The sequence below is a fragment of the Rana temporaria genome, chromosome 1 (assembly GCF_905171775.1).
Source record: "Rana temporaria chromosome 1, aRanTem1.1, whole genome shotgun sequence".
NCBI classification, from domain to species: Eukaryota; Metazoa; Chordata; class Amphibia; order Anura; family Ranidae; genus Rana; species Rana temporaria.
The window spans coordinates 484,740,687-484,762,909 of record NC_053489.1 but is presented as its reverse complement, the minus strand read 5'-3'; the positions used below and the strand labels follow the sequence as shown (position 1 = coordinate 484,762,909).

The 22,223-nt window shown below is 39.9% G+C and overlaps 1 protein-coding gene and 1 long non-coding RNA gene across 6 annotated transcripts in view; one reads left to right on the top strand and one right to left on the bottom strand.

The window, feature by feature from the left end:
* Positions 1–22,223, bottom strand: part of PPP3CA (protein phosphatase 3 catalytic subunit alpha) — a 353,670-nt gene that overhangs the window by 18,476 nt on the left and 312,971 nt on the right. For 2 of the 5 annotated variants that reach the window (XM_040329963.1, XM_040329989.1), the window contains exons 11-13: positions 21,766–21,795; positions 13,025–13,109; positions 1,235–1,332 (exon numbers count right to left, since the gene is read on the bottom strand). In XM_040329963.1, coding sequence (XP_040185897.1) covers positions 1,235–1,332; positions 13,025–13,109; positions 21,766–21,795 — 213 coding nt within the window. The remainder of the gene's footprint in view (positions 1–1,234; positions 1,333–13,024; positions 13,110–21,765; positions 21,796–22,223) is intronic. The other 3 variants (XM_040329982.1, XM_040329997.1, XM_040329973.1) reach the window with 2 other exon arrangements.
* On the top strand, positions 4,658–6,937 carry LOC120918438. Its single transcript, XR_005744376.1, has 2 exons — positions 4,658–6,107; positions 6,205–6,937. It is a non-coding gene; the product is annotated as an uncharacterized LOC120918438 (long non-coding RNA).

The window sequence follows — 22,223 nt, the reverse complement described above, 5'->3', positions numbered from 1 at the left end:
AAGCAGACAAACAGGTACAACTTTCTAGGAGGATTTGTGCATTTCTTGGGGCCAGTCACTTCACTGGGTATATGTAAGGGTTTACAACCGCTTTAAATTTCCACGGTGTATGGATTTAGACATGATTTTAGTGTCATATGTAAAATAGAAGAATGTCATTTAAAAACCGATCACCTGTATATCTCTGACATGCATATTTACACCATTATCTCTGTGCTACAATCGTCATATACTTTATATGAATACAAATTAAATCAATAATAAGTGCTGTACTTGTACTGAGACACTCTCCATCTAAAAAGAGAGTGACTATATAGATGTGTGTGAAATATAATAACCCAGTGACAGGTGAAATCACTCAAAGTCCAAATATTGAACAATCCATCCACATAAATGTGTTCAAATTGTAATCTTCAAGTGAGAAATACACAACATCCAGGACGTGGTCTCGTGAACACGTCCCCTTTGAGACGAAACTTTGGGCAAGCAACGTTCTGACGTCACCGCGTTACCCGCCAAACCCGGAAGACACGGGCAGGCAGATCGAGGAGCCGGCCGGCTCGATACTTTTATGCTTCCAACATTGGATATCTTTGTAAGTGCGCATTTTTAAGTTTTATATTAAATGCATCTTGGATTTTACACTATGCGAGTCCTTCTCTCTTATATGGCACATCATTATATACACTGAATGAGAATACCTACAATAAGGCTTTTCCTGGTGGAGATGCGTTTTGGAAGTTATCAGCTTACATGCGATTGTGACCTTTTTAGCTGGTAAGAGGCAGCAATTACTTATGGTGGAGGTGCCTTTCTATTCTCACGTTTCCTGGATGTTGTGGATTTCTCACTCGAAGATTACAATTTGAACACATTTATGTGGATGGATTGTTCAATATTTGGACTTTGAGTGATTTCACCTGTCACTGGGTTATTATATTTCACACATGTCTATATAGTCACTCTCTTTTTATATGGAGAGTGTCTCAGTACAAGTACAGCACTAATTATTGATTTAATTTGTATTCATATATAGGTTACCCTATATTAGTTGCCACTTATGTAGATATATATTATGCCTCTAGTAAAGATTTCACCAAACCTTTTTTTTTTTCTTTTCATTTAATTGTCATGGCATATGTACTCTACCCAGTGAAATTCTGAGAGTATTCTAGTAGAACTGTAAATAGAAAAATATGTATTTTTTCTAGAATGCAAATTAAACCTCTCTTACCGCTCTGGAGAGATGGTTTTCCTCCAGAAAGAACTCCACTCGGCAGCATCCCAGTAGGTGTGAGACCTTTTAAAGTCAACACGCTTTCACTCTCTTCTCTGATTTGAAAAAAAAAAGAAAAAAAAAGGTTATGATTCATTCATTATTGATATTTTACATCAGAAACTATGGCTCGGCTTATTGATTGGTGCGGAAACATATCCTAGATAAACTCCCGTTATAAATACTATGCATGACAATAATTGAATTATGTACAGATTTACTGGTTATAAAATCACCTTTGTTGGAATAAAAGAAAAACCGAAAATAATAGCCAAAACATTTTGTCTGTATCAGTAATGGATGAAGTGTTGATTGAAATAGCAATTATTCTCAGCTGCACCACACCAAAAAGTAAGACAGTTTGCTGAAAACAAGCAAACTAAGGACATGGATTACTGGAACCATGTCTTGTGGTCTGATGAGGCCAATATAAACTTATTTGGTCAGATGATGTCAAGCATGTGTGGCAGCAACCAGGTGAGGAGTGTGTAGGCGGCAAGTGTGTCTTGTCTACAGTCAAGCATGGTGGTGGGAGTGTCATGGTCTGGGGCTGCATGAGTGCTGCCAGCACTGGGGAGCTACAGTTCATTGAGGGAACCATGAATGGCAACATGTACTGTGACATACTAAAGCAGAGCACAATCCCTTTACTTCGGAGACTGGGCCGCAGGGCAGTATTTCAACATGATAATGACCCCAAACACACCTCTAAGATGGCCATTGCCTTGCTAAAGCAGCTGAGGGTAAAGGTGATGGACTGGCCAAGCATGTCTCCAGATCTAAACCCTATTGAGCATCTGTGGGGAATCCTCAAAACGGAAGGTGGAGGAGCGCAAGGTCTCTAACATCCACCAGCTCTGTGATGTCCTCATGGAGGAGTGGAAGAGGACTCCAGTGGCAACCTGTGAAGCTCTGGTGAACTCCATGCCCAAGAGGGTTAAGGCAGTGCTGGAAAATAATGGTGGCCACACAAAATATTAACACTTTGGGCCCAATTTGGACATTTTCACTTAGGGGTGTACTCACTTTTGTTGCCAGGGGTTTAGACATTAATGGCAGGTGTGTTGAGTTATTTTGAGGGGACAGCAAATGTCCACTGTTATACAAGCTGTACACTCACTACTTTACATTGTAGCAAAGTAGCATTTCTTCAGTGTTGTACTGTGTGTGTGTGTGTATATATATATATATATATATATATATACACACACACACATATATATATATATATATATATACACACATATATATATATATATACACACACACACACACACACACACACACACACACACACACACACACACACACACATATATATATATATATATATATATATATATGACTGCTGTTTAGATAAGTATGCTTATTGGTATTGGCACTATATATACCCCAAAAAACGTAAGCTATGTTTGTCATGGAATAGGAAATACAACACTGACAACCTGAAAATTTGCCAATAGTGGAGGTAAATGAACACTAAATATTATGCGCCACCAGGACTTAATTACATTTGATAAGGTCAATTCTTAAGTTTAACAATGCAGATTCAAGTGTTGCTTGTAAAAATTGTTTAAGCATCAGGTCCTTCTAACAGTGCTTCAGACAGTTGGAAGAGCTCATTATTGCACACACAAATTTTCCAACATTTAAATGTCAATTGCATAAGGTTGAAGTGAGCAAGAAAATAAACAGATGTCCCTCCTACCTGCTGCTTTTTGAGACATCTGCCCAGTCTATGGTCAACTTCAAGTCAAACCATTTTGTATGTGTCTTTTCGATACTGGAGAATGTAAATATTCACAATTGGTATAGGTTTGAAGATCAAAATGTTGGAGAGCACTCTATTTTGCCACCCATGCCACATTGTATTGTCTGCATGGTGATATTTGTGACATAAAATGTAAGGAGTATGATGGAAAAGGTAGTGAAATACTATAAACTCATAACCGAGTTCTACTGTACAGAATCTCTAGATCACTAAATTGCAATGCAATTATTGACAGACTAGTGATCTTGTCTCTTCTCAAAAAGTCACATTATAGATCAACAGTATGGTCTTAACACAAACATCAACCGGTTAAGAAAAAGGGATCCTTTTTATGGAGTACAGACCACACAAGATATTTCTTTGTGTGCAATAGGTATGTGCAAAGAAAAGGGAGGATGGACAATACACAGTATCCATTATATACAAATCATATTTAACCACATCCCGCCTGGCCTATAGCAGAATGCCGGCCGGGGATCAGTTATCCTGACTGGGCGTCATATGACGTCCAACAGGATAAGCCAGGCGCAAAGCTCTGACACACCGCATCGCTGATCTCGGTAAAGATCGTGCCAATGGGGAGGAGCCGGGCGCCCGCATATAGGAGACTCTGCTTGTGTGCGGCATTCGCTCCTCTCTCGCACGCTGGCGTGGCGTTCAGTGGGGTTAGACACTGGCAGGCACGGTCTTCCTTCTCTTCTATCATCCCTTCTGATCACTTCCACTGTTCCCTACTTGTTTTCATCTACCATCAGGTAATAGTCACTCCAATCACGTTGGTGGCTTTTTTGCCACCACCTTGCATGTTTTATACTTCTCTCACCCTGGGTTCTTACTTGGTATGTTTTTTTTTTTCACTTTTTCACTTCCTTTTCTTTGGTCTTTATAATTTAGCCAAGCTCATTATCCTGATGCATGGCCTTTTTACATTGCTTTTACAGAAGCCTTTCGGGGCTCTTACTTGCTATCGTATCATTGAACAAGATAATCACCACTTCAGCACTTTCTACACCTCGAGACTGGATCTCGGTTGCCGCCAATCTGTTCCCATGTCAGCTCCCGCTGGGGTCACTCTCCTCTCCCCCTTGATGCCTCTTATCAACATCATTACTCTCTACCTTGTCATATATTTTACCCCAGGTAAGAGTGTTTGGACCACCTAGTTGTGCTCCCCCTCTTCCCTCTCTAGTTATCTACCCCTAACTAGTATCTTATTACCATTTATGTCTTATTATAGGTATCCTTAGCTCCTAATTGCTCCTGATGAGTGGAAAAGTCCACGAAACGCGTCGAGCCTACCCCATAGATGATATGTCACCGTAATCATGGATACAACCATGGGCATGTGAATGTTCGAATCATGTACCCCTATATATTACTTTTTTGGTTTTACTATTTTTGGATATACTGCTGATCACAGTACTTATTATGCTACATTGTTTATCATTCTACCATCTTAATTTTTCATGATCAATCAGTCATGTCATTACTACTTATCTTATACACATTATTGACCTACTATGTATACCCAATTGCTGGCTACATTGTTCAGTATGTGTTACATTGCCCATCATGTTATCTTTACTACTTATTCATGACTGACTCCTCATGTTTTTTATTTTTATCTCTACCCTATTTTTAATACCATTACTGCCTACTGTTGATCACAGTTACTACTATGTGTTACATTGTTTATGATGTCATCATTGGAATCTTGCAGGACCGATCAGCCATTTCCTCATCATGCACTTTAACATACCTATTGATCTACTATGTATTATGACCAAGCAAATGTGCTGGTTACATTGTTTATCACATGTTATTTTGTCTATCATGTTATTATTGGAAATTTACTATGACTGATCGATCATGTCTCCATTATGCATTTTAACACATTATATACAATTTTTTATCTTATGTGCAATATATCCCTATATGCCAATAATAAACAGTCTAATTTATTATATCTACTGATTCGTTCTGCCCTAATGCTTTGTTTCATTTAAAGTCCCAACCTTCCCTTAGTCCCCAATAGTCCCCTTTTTTTCCATATTACCGGGGATGGAGGCTTGTGTGCCGGACGGCCACAGTCTCATTTAAAGTCCCACCTTTTTGATTTTTGTGTTTAGTAACCCTAAAATCTATGATTCTCAACTGAATAGGGATGGAAACATTACATTTATTTACTTTAATATCCCATGCATTATTGGTTACCTACCCCCTATGCCGCCTTGGAACATGCCATCCTCTCATAGGATTACCTACTACATGTTTGTTGCGAGGCGTACTTTATCTGGGGGTTGGGCATTTGTCACCTCAGCAATCGGGAGCTGCGATGCGCACCGCGGCGTTCCCCCAGGCCCCCTCCGTCTACTGACCACGGGGTTGGGGGGACGCACTCGCTACGCATCGACGTCACGCCCTCAGGCTCACACGCCCGGCATCCTTCGTTGATGCCACGTGATGACGCATTGATTTTCTATCAGCGCTTGCCAATGGGGAGGAGCCGGGCGCCCGCATATAGGAGACTCTGCTTGTGTGCGGCATTCGCTCCTCTCTCGCACGCTGGCGTGGCGTTCAGTGGGGTTAGACACTGGCAGGCACGGTCTTCCTTCTCTTCTATCATCCCTTCTGATCACTTCCACTGTTCCCTACTTGTTTTCATCTACCATCAGGTAATAGTCACTCCAATCACGTTGGTGGCTTTTTTGCCACCACCTTGCATGTTTTATACTTCTCTCACCCTGGGTTCTTACTTGGTATGTTTTTTTTTTTCACTTTTTCACTTCCTTTTCTTTGGTCTTTATAATTTAGCCAAGCTCATTATCCTGATGCATGGCCTTTTTACATTGCTTTTACAGAAGCCTTTCGGGGCTCTTACTTGCTATCGTATCATTGAACAAGATAATCACCACTTCAGCACTTTCTACACCTCGAGACTGGATCTCGGTTGCCGCCAATCTGTTCCCATGTCAGCTCCCGCTGGGGTCACTCTCCTCTCCCCCTTGATGCCTCTTATCAACATCATTACTCTCTACCTTGTCATATATTTTACCCCAGGTAAGAGTGTTTGGACCACCTAGTTGTGCTCCCCCTCTTCCCTCTCTAGTTATCTACCCCTAACTAGTATCTTATTACCATTTATGTCTTATTATAGGTATCCTTAGCTCCTAATTGCTCCTGATGAGTGGAAAAGTCCACGAAACGCGTCGAGCCTACCCCATAGATGATATGTCACCGTAATCATGGATACAACCATGGGCATGTGAATGTTCGAATCATGTACCCCTATATATTACTTTTTTGGTTTTACTATTTTTGGATATACTGCTGATCACAGTACTTATTATGCTACATTGTTTATCATTCTACCATCTTAATTTTTCATGATCAATCAGTCATGTCATTACTACTTATCTTATACACATTATTGACCTACTATGTATACCCAATTGCTGGCTACATTGTTCAGTATGTGTTACATTGCCCATCATGTTATCTTTACTACTCATTCATGACTGACTCCTCATGTTTTTTATTTTTATCTCTACCCTATTTTTAATACCATTACTGCCTACTGTTGATCACAGTTACTACTATGTGTTACATTGTTTATGATGTCATCATTGGAATCTTGCAGGACCGATCAGCCATTTCCTCATCATGCACTTTAACATACCTATTGATCTACTATGTATTATGACCAAGCAAATGTGCTGGTTACATTGTTTATCACATGTTATTTTGTCTATCATGTTATTATTGGAAATTTACTATGACTGATCGATCATGTCTCCATTATGCATTTTAACACATTATATACAATTTTTTATCTTATGTGCAATATATCCCTATATGCCAATAATAAACAGTCTAATTTATTATATCTACTGATTCGTTCTGCCCTAATGCTTTGTTTCATTTAAAGTCCCAACCTTCCCTTAGTCCCCAATAGTCCCCTTTTTTTCCATATTACCGGGGATGGAGGCTTGTGTGCCGGACGGCCACAGTCTCATTTAAAGTCCCACCTTTTTGATTTTTGTGTTTAGTAACCCTAAAATCTATGATTCTCGATCTCGGTAAAGAGCCCATGATGTAGGCTCTTTACAATGTGTCCAATCACAGCTGATCACATCGTAACCAGGAAGTGCCATTTATCATTGTTTCCTCTATTTGCGCTGACAAGGCGCAGGTAGAGGAGAGCCAATCAGTGGCTCATCTGAGAGGGGGGATCTGCGCTGATAATCAGTGCATCGATTATCCGTGAAGACCCATCAATGATGCCCACCAGGAATGCCAATCAGTGCCCATCAGTATTGCCCGTCAGTGCCTCCTCATCAGTGCTGCCTTTCAGCGTCCATCATTGCCACTCATTAATGCTGCCTATCAGTGCCACCTATCAGTGCCAATTAGTGCTGCATATAAATGCTGCCCATTAGTGATGCATATTAGTGCCTCATCATTCATAACTGAATAAGTATGACATTTGCATCACCAGTTTTGTGGATATTGTATGTAATCCGGGGTTATACTATAGTACAAACCACTGGCCTGAGTGCGGCGGGCTGGCGTGCAGGATGACAGAGCCGGTGGGCGGGCAGCATGACAGAGCCGGTGGGCGGGCAGCATGACAGAGCCGGCGGGTGGGCAGCATGACAGAGCCGGCGGGCGGGCAGCATGACAGAGCCGGCGGGCGGGCAGCATGACAGAGCCGGCGGGCGGGCAGCATGACAGAGCCGGCGGGCGGGCAGCATGACAGAGCCGGAGAGCAGCATGACAGAGCCGGAGAGCCGGCGGGCAGCATGACAGAGCCAGAGAGCCGGCCGGCGGGCAGCACGACAGAGCCAAAAATCCGGCCGGCGGGCGGCCGGGCAGCACGACAGAGCCCGGGAGCCGACCGGCCAGCACGACATAGCCCGAGAGCCGGCCGGCGGGTGGCCGGGCAGCACGACAGAGCCGGAGAGCAGCACGACAGAGCCGGAGAGCAGCACGACAGAGCTCACTTCTCTCGCCTTCCTGCCCACTCTCTGAGGTCCAGTCAATTTACATATGCTGCATCTGGTAGCAGGTGACACAGAAAGTGACAATCCGCATTTGGCGGCAGGCGACATGATAGTCCGCATCTGGTGGCAGGTGGTCGTAGCAAGTGATGAGCTGCATCTAGTGGCAGGTGACCTGGCAAATGACAAGCTGCATATGGTGGCAGGTGACGTGAAAAGCTGCATCTGGGGGCAGGTGACGGGGGAAGTAACAAGCTGCATCTGGTGGCAGGTGACGTAGCAAGTGACAAGCTGCATCTGGTGGCAAGTGACACGCTCAGGGCTCCCACTGATTCTGCATTATGGGGAGTTGAACTATTTCCTTTTATATTACAATGCAATAATAGAAATAATGCACTTTAATCATCCTGACACCATATCAACCATGGTGCCGTGCTGATTGAAGCACCAGCCATTGCCCCAACAAACTGCCCACAAAAACCTGCATCGCCAAACTTCCAGGCCTTGGCATAATTTCCTTCAACGCAGCCGGTCCCGGTGCCAAAAAGGTTGGGGACCGCTGCTATAGTATATCTGTTTTGACAGCCTAAGCAAATAAGTTTCTTTGGTCCCTTACAATATTTAAGAAGGAAATTATATAATTTCTTTTGTTGTCACTTTATGGTACTCAAATTGAAAAGGACAATGTCAAATAACTGGACATCACCTGTCAATCCATCAATCCTATCCTCCTTCGCCATCACAAACCAATCCCAATCAATGTACCAAACGATAAAGTGACATCAGTTCTCTATCTTGTGGAAAATCACACATCTTGAAGCATGTGAATTTCCACAAGAGTATTAAACAATATGGGTCCTGTGGCTTTCTCTGCCATTTAAAAATTGACACTATATCTGTTGTGTATTAGTGACAAATTTAAGATGCTTTTGAGACGTTCCCCCAAGCTGCTTCAGAATTTATTTTGTCACCTACCCTTATAATGTGTATACTATTGATCATTGTGTATACTAGATCATACTATATTTGTGCCCATTTTAAGGTATCTGCTGCCTCGCCACTATTTTTCGTTCCCGTTACATTTACTAGTATATATCAAATTCAGCAAAGTCACTGAAGTGGCAAGGTGGTTGTTTTGATAGAGTGGATATTTTTTTTACTGTCCCAAAGGAAAATGGTGACTAATAACAAAAGATAACCTTATGTGAACCTTTTTACTTTTAATGACCAGCTTTTTTCACAGTTCTAATTTAATGATCTTCCAAGAGATCACTGTGTTCCACAAGCAAAAACAGCCCACAACTGATCACAGCTGATTACAATCAATTAAAATAGTACTAATTAAACATTTTATCCATGTGGAACCCTTGAAGATGCATGGGCTAAAATTAAAGCTTTATTAAGACTAATTACAATAACATTGTTTATTTTTTTATTTCTATTTTTTTTTTTTTTTAGTAGAGTGGCACTTCTACGCAATGCTGTACGTTTTTATATGTATGGCTATATTCACAGCAAGGAGTACGCAGCAGCTGAAAGCTATGTTTACACCTGTGATGATTGGAAGCCTGCTCTTGGCTCAGCTCCCAGAATAAATTGGGACATAATACCAAGCGAGACCAAGGACCTAAAATAATTACTTGAAAGCACAGCAAGAGAGGCTCAGAGGAGAGTGACAGATAATCTCCCCATGACCTCAAAGTAAAATGCACAGGTTATTGCTTACAAGATAGACACTGTGCTCAAACAATCAGAAGGGCTTTGTAAAAAAAAAAAAAAGACAACAAACACATTTATAGACGGAGTGAAGCTTCAGAGCTATTATAATTACAGATATAGTAAACAGAAAATGATATCAGTTGACACTTCTTACATTGCTTGAATGAGTGCTGTGCTTCCAAGTTAGATTTTTTTTAATTTCTAATACATTAGGGAAATATATTTTATCATGGCATATTTTGTATATACAGTCCTAATCAAAAGTTTAAGACCACTTGAAAAATGGCAAAAAATCATATTTTACATTGTTGGATCTTAACAAGGTTCCAAGTAGAGCTTCAACATGCAACAAGAAGAAATGAGAGTGAGACAAAACATTTTTTGAGCATTCAATTAATTGAAAATAACGAATAAACTGAAACAGCAGTTTTTCAGCTGATCAAACGTTTAGGACCACATGCCTTTAAAAGGCCAAATCGATGCAAAGATGTGGATTCATTGTCATTCTCTGTCAGGTAGTCACACGTTGTGATGACAAAGGCAAAAAAACTCTCCCTTTTTGAACGTGGTCGGGTTGCTGAACTGCATAAGCAGGGTCTCTCATCAAGACACTGGACGATCCTCGACCCAAATTAAGGCCCTTACTGGTGCTGACTGCAGCCCCATAACCATCAGACGGCATCTGAGACTGAATGGCTTCAAAAACAAAAAACGTCTTCAAAAACCTCATCTTCTTGTACGCCACAGAACTGCTCGTTTGGACTTTGCAAGAGAGCACCAAACATGGGACATTCAAAGGTGGAAGAAAGTTTTATTCTCTGATGAGAATTTTTTTTTACTTTGATGGTCCTGATGGTTTCCAACGTTACTGGCATGACAAGCAGATCCCACCTGAGATGTTTTCTAGGCGCCACAGTGGAGGGGGCGCCATAATGGTCTGGGGTGCTTTTTCCTTCAGTGGAACAATGGAGCTTCACGAAGTGCAGGAGCGTCAAACGGCCACTGGCTATGTCCAGATGTTGCAGAGAGCATTCCTCATGACTGAGAGCCTGTGTAGTAACGACTGGGTTTTTCAACAGGACAACGTAACAGTACACAATGCCCGCAGGACAAGGGACTTCTTCCAGGAGAATAACATCACTCTTTTGGCCCATCCTGCATGTTCCCCTGATTTAAATCCAATTTAGAACCTTTGGGGATGGATGGCAAGGGAAGTTTAGAAAAATGGACAACAGTTCCAGACAGTAGATGGCCTTCGTGCGGCTGTCTTCACCACTTGGAGAAATTTTCCCACTCACGTCATGGAAACGCTTGCATTAAGCATACCGAAACAAATTTTTGAAGTGATCAACAATAACGGCAGAGCTACTCATTACTGAGTTCATGTTTGGAAGTTGGTATTTTTGTTTTGGGGGGGTTTAGTTTTTTTTTGGAGGTGTGGTCCTAAACTTTTGATCAGCTGAAAAACAGCCTGTTTCAGTTTATTGGTTATTTTCAATTAATTGAATGCTCAAAAAATGCTTTGTCTCGCTCTCATTTCTTCTTGTTGCATGTTGAAGCTCTACTTGGAACCTTGTTAAGATCCAACAATGTAAAACATGATTTTTTGCCATTTTTCAAGTGGCCTTGATCAGGACTGTGTATATATATATATATATATATATATATATATATATATATATATATATATATATATATATATATATATATACTGTGGGAATCGAAAGTTTGGGCACCCCGGGTAAAAATTTGTATTAATGTGCATAACAAAGCCAAGGAAAGATGGAAAAATCTCCAAAAGGCATCAAATTACAGATTAGACATTCTTATAATATGTCAAAAAAAGTTAGATTATATTTCCATCATTTACACTTTCAAAATTACAGAAAACAAAAAAATGGCGTCTGCAAAAATTTGAGCACCCTGCAAAATTTATAGCATGCACTGCCCCCTTTGCAAAGCTGAGACCTGCCAGTGTCATGGATTGTTCTCAATCATCGTCTGGGAAGACCAGGTGATGTCAATCTCAAAGGTTTTAAATGCCCAGACTCATCTGACCTTGCCCCAAAAATCAGCACCATGGGTTCTTCTAAGCAGTTGTCTAGAAAACTGAAAGTGAAAATAGTTGACGCTCACAAAGCTGGAGAAGGCTATATCAATCAGTCAATATCCTCTGTTCGGAATGTAATTAAGAAATGGCAGTCATCAGGAACAGTGGATCTCAGTGCGTATGCTCGAAATTAACCCGGAACAAGCCAATGCTTACGACGGTGACGTCATTCTACGCAAATCCCTATTCGCGAACGACTTACGCAAATGACGTAAAAAATTCAAAATTGTACGTGGGAACGACGGCCATACTTAACATTGCGTATGCCACCATATAGCAGCTTTAACTATACGCCGGAAAAGGCCGAATGAAAACGACGTAAAAAAATGCGCCGGCCGGACGTACGTGGATCGCCGTAAATAGCTAATTTGCATACTCAACGCGGATTTCGACGGAAACGCCACCTAGCGGCCACTGAAAAATTGCGTCTAAGATCCGACGGCGTACTAAGACGTACGCCTGTCGGATCGATCCCAGATGCCGTCGTATCTTATTTTGTGGATACAAAACAAAGATACGACGCTGGAAATTTTAAATTACGCCGGCATATCAATAGATACGCCGGCGTAATCCTTTTGTGGATCTGCCCCTATATGTCCAAAAATATGTGGACATCCCACCAAAATAATCAGTTTGAGTGCTTCCCATGAAAGGTACTGGTAATGCTACATCATACATATATTTTAGACAATTGTGCACTTCCAACCTTGTGGCAAAAGTTTTCTGTTCCAGCATGACTGTGCAAAAGTCAGATTCATGAAGATTTTATTCCACAAGCATGGGGTAGAGGAATATGAGTTGCCTGCACAAAGCCCTAAACTTAGAAATAATCAACAACTTTGGGATGAACTGGAATGTTGATTGTAAGGCTTGGTCTTCTAGTCCAACATCCTTACCTGACCTTACATAAGCTAATTTAGCCTAATCTGCACAAATTCCCACATGCAAATGCCAAAATCTTGAGGAAAGCCTGTTTTAGTGGCAAAGAAGGTTCCTCTTCATATTATTGCGCTTTCAGTTTGCACTGCATTATTGAATTAGAGCATTAGTACTTTAGGAACAAAGTCTGTACGTCTGTTTACATAAAAGGGACAAAAAGTTCAAGAGTGACAAGTATGAAAAAGGAGGATACAGTAGAGATTTCCCACCTCAGTACACTGAACACTCTTGCCATTTTCCCAATAGCTCGGATCTTGTTTCTGATTACTTCCTTACGAGCTGCAGCTGTTGCTCCTGTAATTAACACAATTACAACAACAGTCAATCTCACAAACCAAAGAACATGTGAATGTACACTATATGCATCATCTTATTAACAAATTCAGCTATGCATTCGTGAAAAAGAAAAGAACTAAGGCTAGACAGTATATGTACATGCATTTGGTTTAACAACATTATGGAATATAAATGATAATGACCGGTCACTATATACTGGCCAATTAACAAGCTGACAAAAAAATTGGGTAAATTATATTTTTAGAACATGGATTCTACATTTGCTTTTCAGCAACACATACATATACTCACTACACATTCATAACAGATTATGTCAACACCATTATTTTTTGCACACAGTCTGAAAATCTATTTAAGGGCATTGTAAAAAAAAATAACAGTTTTGAAAGTTTTTTGTCCAGAACTTTAAGCACTGTTCCTGTTTAAAACCCCATCCCCCATGTTTTGCTTGAATGTGCATACGATTTTACATTAAAGAATACTGCAACACTATACTAAAAACAGTCCATTAAAAATGTCAAGCCCTTCAATAAATAATAATTATTAATAATTGAGAAAATTAAATGAACAATAAATACTACAAATTCCCTCTATTCCTTTCTCTGGATTGCTAGACTAATTTACAGCCATTGTCCTAAGTGGTTTTAACTATTGCTTTTTAATAGGTTACAGTATATGTTACTTTACTAACATTTGTATACATTTTACTCAAAGGTGTGGGATAGATGGTTAGAGGATGGAGAAACTTGTGCCAAAAATAATCTAAGCCCAAAAGACAGACATACTTAGATGAAAGTAGAAAGTGACTGCCCTATGAAGGCGTTAACCATGAAAATCTTAATCAGAACTGTATTGGTAGCTGATTGACATGAAGTTTCTTATATACTGGATGTCTATACCCTCATAAACCTGCCCCTCAACTTGTATGTACAAATAATCTCACACAAAATGACTGTTCAAATGTACTGTTTTATTATTCTACATAAGCAACTACTTTGTAAAATGACTTTTATCCAAATGAAGTTGGCTTTTTTCAATAAAAAAAAACAAAAAAAACATTTGTATACATTTTACTTGCATGCAGTGAGCTGAAATCTGAACGAACAGATTAATGATTTGATCTCAATGTGACTATTTTCTCACTCAAGGTAAATCTTGTGCTTTTACAGAATCGGATTACATTATGTCCCTTTCTTTGGTTGTTCTATGGTGTTTGTAGTCCTTATGCGTTAGCTTGCAATGACAGGTGCTAATTGGTGAGCAAAGCCAAATCAGAAACACATCTGAGGCTGCTTTTGCCAGTAAGGTGTCCCGGAAGGAAGCATAGTCATGCTGACCAATGAACGCTGGTCATTGCAAGCATTACGAGAGATACTCACCCCAGAGCTGTGTATTGCCATATACAGTGTACAGATCAATACACTGGCAGCATGGGAGCATCACAGCGCCTATGTGCAGTGGGTTCTAGATATACATATTTTTCATGAAAATATAAACTTACCCTTTAAGGTATAGTGATAATTAACATATACATTTACATTGTACTATTATGTAAGTCACCTGGCTGTCTTTTGGAATTTAAAAGACATGCAGTATTCTAAAAACAGTAGAGTAAATAATGAAAGAAAAAACAGTTATCACACTTGTCTTTTATGCTTGGTATAGGGAGATATATTTATGTGCTCTCACTACATCAGATAACAGGTATCTCTGCAGTGTCACAAAATTAGAATTTTATTCAAGTGACATGAATAAATTCAGGGTCGTTTGACAGCCAATTTAGACTTGTGTGTTGGAGATCAGTGATGTTAAAGTGATGCTAAATGGTTCTAGTCAAATGTAAAGTTTGTTTTTAAATAAAATGCATGCCTTGCACTTCAATAGGGACTTGTGTATAAAGAATGAATAATATATAAATATTATATATCTAGATATATATATCTAGATATATTTTGTCCCTGGATCCTCCAAGCTAAACTCGTACCAAACGCTATCTGCATATATTATTCTAATTGCCTTTTATGCTATAAAAGCCAATATTCACTCTTAATAAATGATGTGCAGGTTGAGCATAGCTGCATAACTTTGGGGGGAGGGGGGGGGGGAACTGCTACTAAGTCAATGGCCCTAGGGAGCTCATGGGTCTGACTATATGAAGAACACTTGTTTCTGATATACTACACGCACCAATTAACATATTATAATATCTCAAGTTAGAAGTTCCAATGAGCAGGGCCCTCTGATTCTTACTGTATTAAATTGTATTGTAACTGTACTGTCTGCCTTTTCGTTGTAAAGTGCTGCGTTAACAGTTGGGGCTATATAAATCCTGTATAACAATAATAAACAATAAAAAGGTATTTATTACGTAGAAGAGACGTTTGTGCTCACAATTTTAGGCATTCCTGAGAATAAATCAAGTTATCAAAAAAGAAAAAAAAATGCATTTAGTCAAGCTCTTCCAATTTTTTAGTCTTTCAATCGTCTTAACTTATAATGTGCCGGATTTCACACATTTGATGTGTAAAGGGATACAGTTCTGATGACTGAATGTTTAGTCTAATTTAAACCTGTACATTGCAATCAACATGGACAGGCAATACTTTTGATATCAGAAGATTTATTTACACATGTTGGATTTGCAAGGTTGAACTTTTTTCCCCTACAGGAGATTAATATGCCATACATTTTAGCATGCTATCAGAAACTGCGCTGTTAGTTCAAAAGTGTATTAAATGCGGGTTTAGAAATGTGTCACCATCTCAAAATAAATTGAAGCACAAAAAGTGGAAAGAACATAGAAAACATTGAAATAAGACCACACAAACTAGTGAAATCGACGAGGGGGAGAGATTTAGAAAAACTGAAGTACGCAGAATCTGGTGTAGCTGTGCATAGTAACCAATCAGCTCCTAGCTTTTATTGTCAAAGATTAACTGAACAAGCTGATTGGTGGCATTGATTGGCATTGGTGGGATGACAAGCAAGCATGCATAGGCTTCTCCCTTCTTCTTAGGAGAAGTCCGTACATGTTTGCTTGTCACCCACTAACATTGTAGAGTGATATGAAGAGAAACACTACAGTTCCCGATCAATGAGCGGGTGAGAGATGCCAATGTTGGACTCTATTTGTATCCCACTGTTGCCAGTTATTACCACTGTGTGGATCTGTTAAAAGTGAGAGGGAAGGTTGCAAATTCCCTGTGATTTTAAATGTCGTTTTGTAATTATGAGTATTTTATATAAGTATTTATAATTTTAAATTAAAAAGTGTTACACTATTGTGGGAATTTTGGCCTTGAAGGTAACACTGAGGACTGATGAAAGGTGGATGAGGATGGGGGCAGCTCTCTGAGAGTATAATTAAAGAGGAATTCCACCCGCCCCTTTAAAAATTAAGGGGCAGATCCACGTACATTTAGATAGGCGCAGCGTATCAGAGATACGCTACGCCGCTGTAACTTACTTTTGAATTCTTTGAATCCACAAAGAATTTGCGCCGTAAGTTACGGCGGCGTAGTGTATCTCTCGGCGCGTAATTCAAATCGGCGGGTAGGGGGCACGATTCATTTAAATAAAGCGCGTCCCCGCGCCGAATGAACTGCGCATGCTCCGTTTTAAAATTTCCCACCGTGCTTTGCGCGAAATGACGTCATTTTTTGAACTTAGACGTGAGTTACGTCCATCCCTATTCACGGACGACTTACGCAAAAAAAATAAAAAATTCAAATTTCAACGTGGGAACGACGGCCATACTTAACATGGCAAGTCTATCTATACGCCGTGAAATACCAGCTTTAACTATACGCCGGAAAAAGCCGACTAGAGACGACGTAAGAGAATGCGACGGCCGCGCGTACGTTCGTGGATCGTCGGAAAAAGCTCATTTGCATACCCGACGTGGAAAACGACGCAAACTCCACCCAGCGGACGCCGAAGTATTGCATCTACGATCCGAAGGCGTACGAAGCCGTACGCCTGTCGGATCGAACCCAGATGCCGTCGTATCTTGGTTTGAGGATTCAAACTAAAGATACGACGCAGGAAATTTGAAAGTACTCCGGCGTATCAGTAGATACGCCGGTGTACTCTCTCTCTGGATCTGGCCCTAAAAGTCAGCAGATGCACATACTGTAGCTGCTGACTTTTAATATTAGGACACTTACCTGTCCTGGAGTCCAGCGATGTCGGCACCTCAGCCGATGTTTACATTGGTTGGTCGGGTACTGCAGCCGCCATTGCTGGTAAGGGAACCTGGCAGTGTACCCTTTTGGCTTCACAGCCGGGTCCCTACTGTACATGCGTGAAGTGCGCTGCATTCTCTCACTGGCCTGGCAGGAGGGGAGAAGGGGGGTTGAGCTGCTGACATACTTCCCTGCTCACTTTTGGTGAGAATTTTGTACAGACATCGGTGCAGGGTGAATGAAGTGTTTATGCTTCATTACAAAGTGATATTTGCAACACATCATGGAGGAGAAGAATTCAACAATGATGGACACTTGTTTTATTATGTTTCATTATGTTGGAGGCTTTCACAAGAATTCAAGATACTATTTTTCAATAGTTATTTTTTTATACTTTTAATTATTTTAACATTTTGTTTCGAAACATATTTCAAGCAATGTGAAAATAACCCAGGAATATTTATTGTGAAGATCCCACTAATTTGCAAAGGGATTCTGCTGTGTTAGTAACAGAAGATCTATCCCTAAAAGGAATCTGTCATGAGAGGATAATGGAGGCTGCCATTACTGAACTCTACTTTTGAGATGCCATTTTCTTGGCTGTCACGCGGACCTTTTGACTTTAATGGTGGTTGAGTAACAACTGACAACTGGAACAAGTATAAATATAAGGAATAACACTCATCTACAGTCAGTTTCTTAAAGTACAACACTACCAGGCAGCTAGAATTTTCAGAAAGTATTTGGTAATGCCAGCCCCACATTTCTTTTCTTGGCATAGTCGCTTTAAGTGGTAAGCAAACCTCATTTGGGAAAGTATAGACACTGGCGGTCAGAAGATGACTGCCAATGTAAGAATTCTTATTGTCGGTATCTCTGCATTCATTGTTAAACTACAAACATTGGTAGTTAAACAGTTCTGTAACCTTTCCTTTGCCAGTCATAACAAACAACATGATCTACACCCTACATACTAACCTCACATTCCTGCATTTTTTATGGTCTAAAAGAGGATATCAATTTTATAAACATAGAACTAATAGTATCTTCAAAAGAAATAGATTTTGCTTAAACAAGAATTCTTATGACGGTGTGCAGGTCAGTTTGCTTGTATGATACACTTTATACTGTATATGAGTAGGAAATCAATCAAAGTCATTTTTTCTTACTTGAAATGATCAACATTTTGTAAATGTCAAAATGCCTGGTTAATTTCGTACAGTGGAAACTCAGATTGCGGGTAACACGGTTTACAAATGTTTTGCAGTACAAGCTATTAAAAAAAAAAACCTGATTTGATTTGCGAGCCCTGTCTCTCAAGATGAGCAGGATTTAAGCCGCTGGGGTGTGCAGTACCGCATTTAGTCAGAGGTGCGTGGGTGCTGGAGACATTCCGTGTCTATGAATGTCTGATGCCGCGTACACACGATCATTTTTCTGCATGAAAAAAAATTTGTTTTTCAAAAACATCATGATCGTGTGTACTACAAAACATTTTTCAGGTTCTGAAAAACTTAAAAAAAAAAAATTCGAACATGCTGCATTTTTTAACATCGTTTTAAACAATGTCGTTTTTCGGGTTGTAAACAATGATCGTGTGTGGGCTAAAATGACGTAAAAAAACAGCGCATGCTCAGAAGCAAGTTATGAGATGGGAGCGCTCGTTCTGGTAAAACTACCGTTCATAATGGAGTAAGCACATTCATCACGCTGTAACAGACAGAAAAGCGCGAATCGTCTTTTACTAACACGGAATCAGCTAAAGCAGCCCAAAGGCGAATGGAACTTCCCCTTTATAGTGCCGTTGTACGTGTTGTACTTCACCGCGCTTTGCTATATCATTTTTTTAAAACGATGGTGTGTAGGCAACGTCGTTTTAATGATGAAGTTGGGAAAACATCGTTTTTTGGTCATGCTGAAAAATGATCGCGTGTACGCCGCATCAGAGTATCTCCAGCGCCCCCGCACCTCTGGCCACATGCGGTACTGAATACACCGGCGCCCCCGCACCTCTGGCCACATACAGTACTGCATACACCAGCAGTCACTGTGTAACAAATTAGCTGAGGTTCCATTGATTCCTATGGATTCCATTGGATTACAAGCATGCTTCTGGAACGGATTATGCTCATAATCCAAGGTACTACTGTATATAGATAATAAACAGAAACAGCTGCAGCCTCCTGAACAGAGATTAGCCTAATGCATACTACCACAAAGAAAATTAAGGTTATATACTGCAGTGGACTGTGAGCCCAGCACAGGAAAAACTGAGCCCCTTCCTCTACTTTTTCTTGAACTTCAAGGTGGTAAATCAAAATCTTGGATTAAATCTAGGCACTGTCTGGATTCTAGGGAGTTCTGACACTGGTAAAAAAAGAATGAGAAGAATTTATTAGGACTAGATCAACCAGAATGTGAAGCAGATGTGCATGACAACCAATCAGCTTCTATCTTTAAAATATAAAGCTTAACTGAACCAGCTGAAGATTGAATTTGATTGGTTAGTATGTCCAGCTGCTCCAACATCTGTCACTGTAGATTTGGTAAATCCCCTTCCCTCTCATTATGTTGAAGAAGCAAACGTAAAACAATGGAATTGATACTAGATACTGTTTACTTTTGTTAGTAAATAAGGTGAAGCCATGCTCATTTCAATCATCCAATCGTGTTAAAAAAAAAAAACTGTTTTAGTTTTTGTTTTTAATGTTTCTTGCTCATGATCAGGTATAAAAGATAAACCACACAGCTTCACATTATTTGCTAAGCGAAGTGATCATGCACTGTACAAAGTGAATAGCCTCTGCTCTCAAGTAAATATGCTAGTTAATCAACCCAACGTGTAAGATGACTACTTGTATAAATAGTCTTTATACTTTAAACTTACACATTACTGTAAAAGTGGATCCATGCTTAAGGAAGTTTAGATCGTTCTGTAGCAGTACACTTATTTTGCAAGCTTTTTCACATAGGTTGGAGTGGGCCACAAAACAGATGCATAAAGTCTACCATATTTGATTTTTACCAGCAGGCCTGTGAAGTGGGTCTTGTCAAAGATTCCGCACATGTACAGAGCAACCTAGGATTTCAGCTGTCAGTGCATGCATGTTAGGTCACAGATTTGTTCTAGGTATATGGCAAAATTACAGCAATGTTATCAGTGCTTAGTCCAGTGGCTTGGGGTGGTTAGGGAGGTGTTCTCAGCCATGGCCAAAATATGCATACTGTCAAGAAAATATCAAAAGTGTAATTTTGAATGTAAAAGGGGGCATACTCTACTGTTTGTCCTGCATATCAAGCGTATATATAACAAGATTCTTTCTTATGAATAAATAAACAGAATAAGCCTTACATGGCAATGCTGCTCGTTAGCTTACAAGGGACACATGGGGGGCGCATCCCTTCTGTGCTGATAGGTATTAGAATCAGAGGCTCTAAATGGGTAAACTATTACTATTTCATTAAGTTACAGCCCATGCATACCAGATGTGCTGAACCTAGCACATCACATCACCCTGCTCAATCCAGTGGCTACATGCTGTAGTGTGCTGCTGGTGTGAACCAGTCCCTTATGCAACAGCAATGACCAAACTTATAGAAAACAAAAGAGATGAAAAGTGCGAAAGATTGATAGCGCTACTTTCTAAAACCCTATAGTACTGAGTATGCATAGCATAGTACATTTATATGTATAGTAAATGTAAGCTTTTGTATTAATTTCACAGAGGTGCTCTGGTGTGCTCCCACAATGTAAAACATTTTCAGTGAAAGTACACCTGTGTCCAGACAATGGTCATTATCTTAATATGTAGCAGGAAAGCTTTAAAACAAGACATAACTAACCTTTCTAGGTGCTTTTAATGTGAAGTAAATAACTCTAAAATACCCTCTTATCACAACAAAGAGACTTCAGCTGGTTTTTAACAGCTTATAAATAGCCGCTTTGTGTTTACTTTAGAAGGCTGCCAGTCTGCCAATATTTGGTCTCCATAGAAAAAAAGTAAAGTTTTAAATTGTGATACTTTCAAATTATTTTCTCCACAATGATATAAGATATGTGGAGATTAATGGGGTAGAAGTGTTTTTACTGCTTGCTCAGAGTGTGTAGATACTTTATTGTGCAAGAACTGGGCACAGGTTCACCTGAAAGACCTTGCCAAAAGTGGCCAGTGTATGTGTCCTGACTTAACGTAGAGACGTTTTTCTTAAGCTTGAATAAACAGGGGCGAATTAGAATAGTTAACACAAAATTAACACCAAAGTGACACCTAGTTAACACGGGTAAAAAGTATACTAGCTTGTAGTTTTCTACACAACACTAGGCTACCGGGCTTTAAATTGGGCTAGACAAAGTTACACAGCTCAAAGTACTTAACGCCTCCTTGCATGCCTTAGGTACAGCGAAAAGCATCAGCTGGAAGTGTAAATCCACACAGTTTTTATCTCTGCAAATCCAAACCATGTAATACCTTTTTTCTGTGCATAAATAAGGTGATCTTCTTATGAAAATCCAGTGGCACACACAGAATGAGAAATGAAATTGGAAGGATGAGAAAGAAAATGGAAAATGTGAAACATCTACTAAAGAAAAAAAAAAGACTAAAAAGTGTCTGTAAAATAAAACAAAGTATTAGGCAAACAAAGAAAAAAAAAAAGTACAGAACACACAAAAAGGTGGGTGGGTTAGGTGATGCAAAGGGTTTTATTAGGTAGATCTTGTGAAAAACAGAAAGGGTGCAAATATCACTCTATAAATAGGTGTCTTTAGTCTCAATGAGTGCCATTCCATATCAAATGCATGCCATTAAGTGACCCACAGCAAAACTGTGTGTATTACTACAGGCAGTCCCCAAGTTACAAACATTTGACTTGCATACAACTCATACTTACAAATGGAGAGAAACATCAGGAAGTGAAAGTAAATCTA